This window comes from Bactrocera latifrons, unplaced genomic scaffold (assembly GCF_001853355.1).
Source record: "Bactrocera latifrons isolate USDA-ARS-PBARC rearing strain unplaced genomic scaffold, ASM185335v1 scaffold_766, whole genome shotgun sequence".
Classification (NCBI taxonomy): Eukaryota; Metazoa; Arthropoda; class Insecta; order Diptera; family Tephritidae; genus Bactrocera; species Bactrocera latifrons.
This window is the reverse complement of record NW_017537452.1, coordinates 47920-57466: the sequence shown is the minus strand read 5'-3', so window position 1 is coordinate 57466 and position 9547 is coordinate 47920. Positions and strand designations below refer to the sequence as shown.

Below are 9547 nucleotides of genomic sequence, written 5' to 3'. Positions count from 1 at the left end.
CTGACAGAATTAAACAGAGTAACAAATCTATACTCTATTATGAACAAGCATTTATTATTCGTTGTAGTTCTCTGGTGTGTAGTCATTATTTTTTTGCAGAGAACTCCTAAATGAATAGCAATTTCTTTGGGTATTGCGATGTTTTAAAAAAGTAACCCTGGTCCATGAAACACCGGATGTTCTTATGAGAAGAGAAATACTGAACGATTTCATTGTTAACCCACATTTATGATATCTTTACTTTGAGTAAAACCTTTGGTTTTGTTATATATTTTGAATATAAAAGTTATAAATCTAGAGTTAAACGGATTCTAAATTGGAGAACCACACTTTAAACTATCCGTACTTTCCCTTTTTAATCTTGAATTTTGGGGGCCGATATTCTAAAATTAACGAATAAATAACTGTATATATAATGAACTGACTTCAATGGCAATATGGACGGCGTTGTCTTGACAAGTGTTATTGCTTATCGGTACATCGCGTTAGATGAAAGTTTTTTTTATTACAAATTGGAGTGAAAAATATAATTACTTTAGATGAGAATGCAGTCTTTGCAACGAATTTGGAATATGTACATGGTACGTGCTTTTATATTTACCAAGTAATGTTCAGGAATATGTGTCGGACTTTGTAAAATGTTATACGATTCAGCATTTTGTCTTTCCATGAAGTACTCGTTGAAGGGGATTTGTATCAAGACACAATCAAGCTTCTGCATACATACATGTACTTCTACGAAGGTTTCTGAAATTTTAATTGCCTAGCCTAATAGCTTTAATACATAAATTATAAATCGCAATTGCTTAGTTTAACTCAGCACTTGACTTTAGAGAAACCAGACTGCAGCTTATCCAAGTTATCCGTTATTTGGAGGAAGTGGTCTAAATGACTTAACTGGTTATAAATATGGATCATGGGTGATGCATTAGAAAGGCATAATCGGGGATAAAATGGGTATATGTATGTAGATAGAGCAGGTTCGTGTTATAGAGTAAAATTTAAATTTCCTGATATTTAGCTTGAAGTTAAAAGTTTTAACTATTTAAACTGTTGGAACTGTTCTGATTACTTTGGTGGAGGGCTAAAAAACCGAATTTCCGTCCGAATATCAAAAATAAATTTAGAATAGCATCSCCGGGGCTAAAATGGTGTCACTTTAAAGATGACGTTCTCCAGATCACGAAATATTTGCATTTAAAGTTAAAAAATTTACWACTTTTACATTGATAGTTTGCATATTGTGAATAAYTTTTTCACGTATATTATGCACTTTTCACTTACTAACACTTCACTGTAACGTTTCTGTATATTAATTTTTTTAATATTTGTTGTAAATAAAGCTTTATTTTAATTATTTTATTTTAGTTAAATTAACTGCATTTGCACGACAAGAATAGGGTTGCATGCTAGCAAATAAATGGTATTGACATATCTGCCTACGTAGTTGTCAACAAAAGAAAATAAGCAAACACATTATATCCCAAATACGTAAAATATGTTAATATAAAAATATTTTGTCATAAATAAAAGCTTTTCAAATGGATCTTCAATGTTTCTTCGTATGGTTTTACGCCACAGATACTCAATAATCAAATCAGTAAAGTTTTGTTGGTTGGAGTAATTGTCCTTGTGCATAATATACGTGAAATAGTTATTCACAATATACATATTATCAATTTAAAAGTTGTAAATTTTGAAATTTTAAATAGAAATATCTTTAAAACTATAAGTCAGCGGTAACTATATGTATATATTTTCGTGATCTGGAGAACGTCACCTTTCCCATTTTATTTCCGAAATCTGGGGATGCTATTCTAAATCCCAGATAAAATAACTAACATTTTTTAAAATATTCACGCTTAAAAATGAAAAAATTTGAACTAAGAACAGATGGAATTTCTCTATATTTCACTGCATTTTTTAACGCTTTTTACTGCGTATATTTAAATATACACTCTAAGCAGTGAAATATGCTCTCATTTCACATTTATTTTGTAATTTTTCAGCTAAATTTAGTAATTTAAAAATCACTTATCAAATTTATGGCTGAAAAATTTAGAGTGTTTATATTTACGAGGAAAGCAAGCTTTGCCACACCTTAAAAACAAAAAAGACGGATTTTACAGCGTTTTATTTGTTTGTACTTTCGAGTGATTCTGTTTTCTTTATAATCTATAAAAAACTATAAAGATTTTTCAAGCTAAAATTGAATATGTGAACACTTTTCAATATACATACATACATATGTATATGAATATATGAATAATATGTGATTTATATTTTATAAACGCATAAGTAAAATCGTCTGAATGTATTATAGTACTTATAGGATTGTAATATAACATTTCTATATACATAAATATTACAATTTTATACTACCATTCTCCTTCTACGTTGGCGGCCTTCGCGTTCTAAAAAAATAACCCTGGTCGAGCGAATACCCGGCTTAACTGAAGTACTTTAGCGTAGTTCTCCTTTCTGCGTTTAAAATTAAAAAATATATTGAGTTTTTATTATAAAGTGGTTAAAGTGGTTATAGTTTTTGGTTGTTATGCACTCATATTAAAAAAAACTTTGAGTTTTCGTACTGTACTGGTTACTTTACACTTTATTATTATACTTATATATTTCGTATATTACTGTATTTTAGGTGACAATACATATATTATATTTAAAATTTGAGTTTTTGTACTGTACTGTATACTTTACACTTTATTACGTAATATTATTATATAAAATTACTGATTCATGTATATAATATTACTCATCAGCTTAATAAATTTAAAAAAGAAAATATCCATATGCATGGATAGAGGAATTTTTGTGAAAAAGAGGAATTGCAGCGAATTGCTTTATCACCACATAGCAGCGCTCCATTTCATCGTAATTTTTGGTAAACAAATGAGGTTAAAACGAGTGTAAAATGTAATCTTTAAAACAAAGATTTTTTAGGTATAAAAAACCTGCTAAAAGTGAAAAATGTGGATTTTTTTTTAAGTTTATAATGTAATTTAATTAAATTCACATGGCAGCTCTCTATTTCGTCGTAATTTTTGGTAAACAAATGAGGTTCAAACAACAATTTGGATTTATTTAAAAGGTTATAGTGTAATTTAATTAATTTGAAATGAAAAATGTGAATAAAGTGTGTTTAATGTGGTGAAATAGCTTCTTGAAATGTTCGAATTTGCGAATTTTTGAACTTTAAGGTCGAAACAATATTAAGTTCCAGTCTGTACTCCTTCGTCCAGTTCGTGAATATGGTCGCTGTGGATTTGGTAGGGGAAAGTTGGAGGTTCCGTKSAGTGAGGAAACGAGAAAGGTCGGAGAGGTAGTTGTTTACCTTCGCACACATGCCATCGATTCCATTAACTGACGTCAATATCGTACAATCATCAGCGTACGAGGTTATGGAAACCCCCTCTGGTGGTTGCGGGAGTTTCGAGATGTAGAAGTTAAACAGTAGCGGGGAGAGGACACCACCCTGCGGAACCCCCTGTTTAATTCTTYTCAGTTTAGATGTTGCGCCTCGAAATAGTAAGGATGATTGGCGATCGTTCAGATAGTTCATGGTCCACCTCTTGAGCCCTGGAGGAAGTGTGGTTCTATCAATGTCCTGCAATAGCGTTGTGTGATTGACCGTGTCAAAAGCTTTTGACAGGTCCAACGCTACGAGGATCGTTCTCTCACAGGGTGGTTTCTGGTTGAGGCCACAAACTATCTGAGCGTTTRTGACGCTAAGTGCTGTGGTGGTACTATGCATTTTACGGAATCCATACTGGTGGCTGGCTAAGCTCAGGTGGGGAGTGAAGGCGGGAGTAACAAGGCTTCAAGTGTCTTCACTACTGGGGAGAGGAGAGTTATCGGGCGATAAGATTCCCCTTTGTTGGCGGGTTTCCCAGGTTTCAGTAGTGGGACCACTCTTCCGACTTTCCACGCATCGGGTATTTGAAGAGTGGTAAGTGACAGGTTGAGGACTTTGGTGAGATATTTTAGTCCCGTCGAGCCTAGATGCTTTAGCATTAGCATGTTGATTCCATCAGGGCCAATGGATTTGGAAGATTTTGCTTTGTTGATGACACCCTGAACCTCTTCATCGGTGAAAGTAAGTGGCGCGCCRKCGTTTGGCATTTTGCGCAGCCGTCGGTTAACACATCGTGCAGTGCAAACTGCCGGCTAAAATAGCTCGCGCACTTCTTCGGGTCCGAAGAGGCATGACCATTGAATTGAACTTCAACTCGGTCCTCVTGACTCTTCGGGTTGGACAAAGCTTTGACAGTAGCCCAAAGCTCACTCACACCGGTGAAGAGGTTGCAGGACTTCAGGTGCTCTATCCATTTCGTCCGCTTATGCTGGTTTACCATACGCCGAATCTCCAAATTGAGATCCCTTATTCGGGGATCCCCGGGATCCGCATGGCGTAAGGTGTCGCGCTCATCAGCTAAAACGGCTGCTTCGGCTGGGAAGTTAGGGYGGATTTCCGCTATTCGTCCAGCTGGTATGAAGCGAGCGGTAGCTGCTGCGATCACCTTGCGGAATTGACGTTCGCCAACGCATACGTCCGTAGGAATGGGTAGAGCGTTGAAGGTGCTCTCAGTAAATTCTGTGAAACCGACCCAGTTAGCTTTGTTGAAGTTAACGAAGGTGCGGTTGTCCACAGAAACGAAATCGGCAATTTTCTCGATCGAGATAATTATGGGTAGGTGGTCTGATGCATGAGTTAGCATAGGTCGCCAGGTCATGCTATTTATCAGACCACCGCTAGCGATTGTAATATCGGGCGAGCTACTACAAGTGCCCATAACTCTRGTRGGGGCTTCGTCATTCATTGTGCAGAATGTCGAATCGTCAATCTGTTCCGYCAGCTCCATCCCCCTACGGTCATGTGACAGACAGGAATGCCAAAGATCGTGGTGCGCGTTAAAGTCGCCTAGCACCAAACGGTTTTCACCACGAAGTAGCGCACCTCGGGTGATATCCTGTAGGGCAACATGTAACTGGGGGGATGTATATATTAAATATTTCGAGCTCGACATCGCCTGACCGGACAGCTATGCCCTGACATTCTAGGGTAGCGTCCCTGCGGTCGACAAGTCAGATTGGGAGTTATGTTGCCTAGTTGAGCTCCGGGGGACCGTGGAGGTCCTCTGTTGGCCACTTGAGGTGGGTGGCGGCGCAGCGCGCGAACTATGTGCTGGTTGCACAGCCGTAGAGGCTAGCGTCGCAGTATTGCGTAGGCAACAAGGGGCCACGTAACGTGTGGTCCACTCCCTATGGGTCTAAAGGCCTGAGCAGGTCTTAAGATGGCTCCATCCATTGCATGTGTTGCACCTGACCGAGGYGGAGTTTGGATGGAGCCTTTTCGCGCAAACGCAGCAGAAGAATTCCTCCGAGCCCGGGTTGGACTCAATGCCAGCACGATCAGGAGAATACGGAGCAACCCTGCTGCAAGGCGTTGCTCCACTGACGACACACACAAATCAACACTCACCGTCCAAATGGGGTTAGATCGCCGAAAAAACAGCCCTTGGTCGGATGAAATCCGAGTCAATTCCGGTAACGTAGAACCGGCTGTCGTGGGAATTGCTATGTCATGAAGGTTATGTCGTCTGTTATAATTGCTTCAAAAAGTTGAGGTATTGCAGACAACTTTTTCTATTCCCCTATAGTTTTCAATAGATAACCTAAATCCACTCTTATCAAAGGAATTATGAATGATTTTTTCCATATGGATGGAAATAAGCCTTGCATAGGAGATGAATTAAATAGTTTTGTTAGGGGTTGGTATATATATTTGGCACATTTCTTAAGAAAGCACGAGGGAATCATATCTGGGCCRTAATTGTATGATTGTTCTAATATATTTAACTCATATAATACGTCTGCTTCGGAAATGGTAGGTGCATTAATGACAGAAATCGGACATAGCTTGCGCTGATTCGGAACATTTTTTGGAGATTTTTGAGAGTAATTGGACCTAAAGAATTCAGCGAACATATTAGAAATGGTGTGATTGTCACTGGACGTACTAGACTTATGTTTCATAGCAGACGGAAAATTAGAAATCCTGCGTTTGGGTAAATTTCAGAATAGCATCCCCCGATTTGGGGGTTAAGATGGGTATGTACGGATAGAGAAGCTCCTCCAGATCAAGAAAATATACGTATATAGTTGCCGCTGACTTATGGTTTTTGAGATATTTGCATTTAAAGTTCAAAAATTCAACTATTTAAAACGAGTGTTTCTCCGATTTATAATCAATTTTATACGTACATTTTTAACTCTCAATCTTTAACTTTTAATCAATATTTAACTTTTGTTCAATTATTTTTGTTCACACAATAACAAAAGGCTTGCATTTTAACTAATAATCAGTGTTAACTTACTTACATATTTCACAGAAGAACAAAAAGAAATAAAGAAAACAAATAATACCCCAATGACAGGAAATATATCACACATAAGTTTTCTGCATATAATTTCTTTCTGTATTGGCTTCAAAAAAATAACCCTCAGTCGGACCAACACCTGGGTTTGCTCAGTTCCTTTGCGTTCAACTCTTTTCTGCGTTGGCGGCTTTCGACCGCGCTTTAGAAAAAATAACCCTAGCCAATCCAGCACCGGGATTTATCAAGATTTTACATTACTCATCACACGTTTATGAATTTAGTTATGACGTCATAATTTTTCATTTTTCCTTATTTTTACTCCATTACAAAATATGGTAACACTAAATTTTTGCTTGTTTACAACCATTTTCTTATTTCATGAACAAATGGATTTTAACTAAAGTTTGATGTGGAATTAAAGTTATTTTTGCACTATTTAATATAAAATAAATGATTAGAAATGAATTAGTGAAGGGATAGTGCATATAAAATTTAAAAATATAAGTGTAAAATTCATTCAGTGGCAACTATATGTATATATATTAGGCTGTCACTAGTTGGCGCTGAGAGCGCGTAGACCTAGTCTTATTGATTGCCGTTTCCTTTAAGTCGTTCGTGAGTTATAGCGTCGCAAATATGGAGCAAAATAAAGAGAAAATACGGCATGTTTTACAGTACTACTACGATAAAGGCAAATGTGCATCTCAAGTCGCTAATAAAATTTGTGCAGTTTATGGACCCGATACAGTTTTCATTTCCACCGCACAACGATGGTTTCAACGTTTTCGTTCTGCTGTAGAGGTGGTCGAAGATGCGCCACGCTCCGGAAGGCCTGTCGTCGAAAATTGCGATAAAATCGCTGAATTGGTCGAAAGAGACCGGCATAGTAGCAGCCGTAGCATCGGTCAAGAGCTGGGCATGAGTCATCAAAACGTTATGCTATTCTAAATCGCAGCCGTTAATTTTTTCGATTTAATAAGTACAGCAAAATCGCGCAAAAGTTAACTAGCGAGAAAGTTCAATCTTTAGCTTTGTTGACCGATTTTAAGAGTCCACGTACCGCTCTAAGGAAATACAAATATATCCTAAGTATTCTCCGAATTTCTATGCAAAGAGTTGTTGGGGTCGCGAGGTATATATAGTACATTGTTTGACATGGGCGCTTGAACTTGTGAGTTGTTTATAGTTACTGTATTAAAAAATGTCAACAAAGCAGAAAAAATCTTTGTAAAGCAGAATTAAATTACTCAAAGACGGGCATTCTGAAAAATCACATTTATGTGGTGTGCGAGCGAAGATTTTTCGCAGGAGTTGGAAACATTGATAATTGGTAAATCCGGGTTGTAAAACTCATTGGAATATGCTGAATCGCAAAAGTCTTGGATAAATTTAGACGATTTCGGGAGGTGCAATCGTTATTGTCCAAGGTGTGTGGTGTTGATGACAGCAGTGAATATATCGAAACTTGGAACGACGATCAAATAACCAGTTATCAAGGAGAATTTGCAACAACTGAAAGTGCGTTTTTCTGAAGCAGCTAAATGCATCAATACCTTGATAAAGTGGTATGAAAACAATAACGATTCAGATCAGATATCCTATTAATATGCTCACTCTCAAATTAGCCACAACGCTGCTGACACCCGTGGATCGACGAGGGGGTGGTCCAGTCTGTCGACGCCGCAACGAGGTTACACTCCGCTGGTGTATGACACTATCGGCGGGTGGAAGTCGGGAGACGCGGCCGGGATGGTTGGGTGGCCGGTGCGCTTCCCGTGACTAGCTGCGATGTAGTAGCGTATGATGCGGCCGGTGACACATTTGGCACAGCCACCGTGACTCACACTCTGTAGTAGCATGAGTGTGCGACAGGCAGTTGAGGCAATGCCCGTGGGCCTGAGCAACTTGCTGCCGTTGCAAAGGAAGCATAGCCCTAAAAATTCCACAATGGTGAAGACGATGAGGGCGTCGACAGATGGGGCACCTTATCCGACGGGTCTCCGAAGTCCTCGATGTGGTCGGGTGCCAYCACGAGATGAGGGTGCAGGCGCGGTTGCCGGTACAGGTGCCGGCGTTGTTGCAGGCACAGCTCGGGGCGCTGGTGTAGGCCCGGTGCGTGGCGCATTGGTAGCACGACCGGTTGGTGGGGTTGCGTCTGGTGTATCTACATCCATGGTGATCTGTGTAGAGAAGATTGTTAATTATACATATCTGTGATATAAATTCATATGGGCAATCGAGCCACGATATGTGGCATGAATGTGTCGTCGTATTGATCGACAATTATTTGTAAATATTCTTGATTATTTGATACGGCGTGTTAATTCGAACGGTTGTTACGGTTGTTAGTGTTCAATTTAGTGATTTTATTATACTGCGGTTTGGTCGTTTCGGTTTTCGGATTCGCGGTCGTCGGTGATTGGTAAAAAGCACAGCTTTACGAGCAGTCTGGTTACTGTTCCCTTTTGTGTACGGAGATCCACGACTCGTATGTGATAATGTAGCTTTTCTAAGCGGCAAAGCCGCCTCTCGGTAGGGGGTAGACAATCATCATGAATGAGGACACAGTCTCCAAGTTTGGGCGCTTGTTCAAGAGTCTTCCACCGGTATCTTTTGTGAAGATCCTTTATGTACTCGTCCTTCCGTCGGCGGCTGAAATCATCATGGAGAATTTTAATACGTTCCCATCGATTTAAAAGGGATAGCGACTCCATGCCTGGCTCAGGAATGGCCAGGATGGCTGCTCCTTTTAGAAAATGCCCTGGAGTTAACGCGTTGAACTCTGAGGGGTCGTGCGAGAGTACTGTGAGTGACCGTGAATTGAGAACGGCTTCAATTCGATTTAGTAACGTCGTGAACTCTTCGTAATTGAATTTATAATTTCCAGCTACTGAAATGGGATTTGAAGCTTTTTACAGCTGATTCCCATAAACCGCTCATATGAGGAGCGCTTGGGTGTATAAATTGCCAATTAATACCTTGATGGGCGTACTTTTATACGATGTGTGGTGACACTTGTTTTAGGAAATCCACAAATTGCTTTTCTGTGGCTCGTTGAGCTCCAATGAAAGTTTTGCCTTATCACTCTTGACTTTAGGTCGGTAGCCACGTTGAGCGACGAAGCGAGCAAATGCCGTGAGAAAAGCCTCCGTCGT

The 9547-nt window shown here is 39.2% G+C and overlaps 1 protein-coding gene across 1 annotated transcript in view; it reads left to right on the top strand.

Moving 5' to 3' along the window:
• The first annotated feature begins 467 nt into the window (after positions 1–467).
• The window catches only part of LOC108976449 (ATP-dependent Clp protease proteolytic subunit), a 53715-nt gene continuing 44635 nt past the window's right edge, over positions 468–9547 (top strand). Inside the window, exon 1 of the mRNA XM_018945563.1 lies at positions 468–581. Coding sequence (XP_018801108.1) covers positions 540–581 — 42 coding nt within the window. The 5' untranslated portion in view covers positions 468–539. The remainder of the gene's footprint in view (positions 582–9547) is intronic.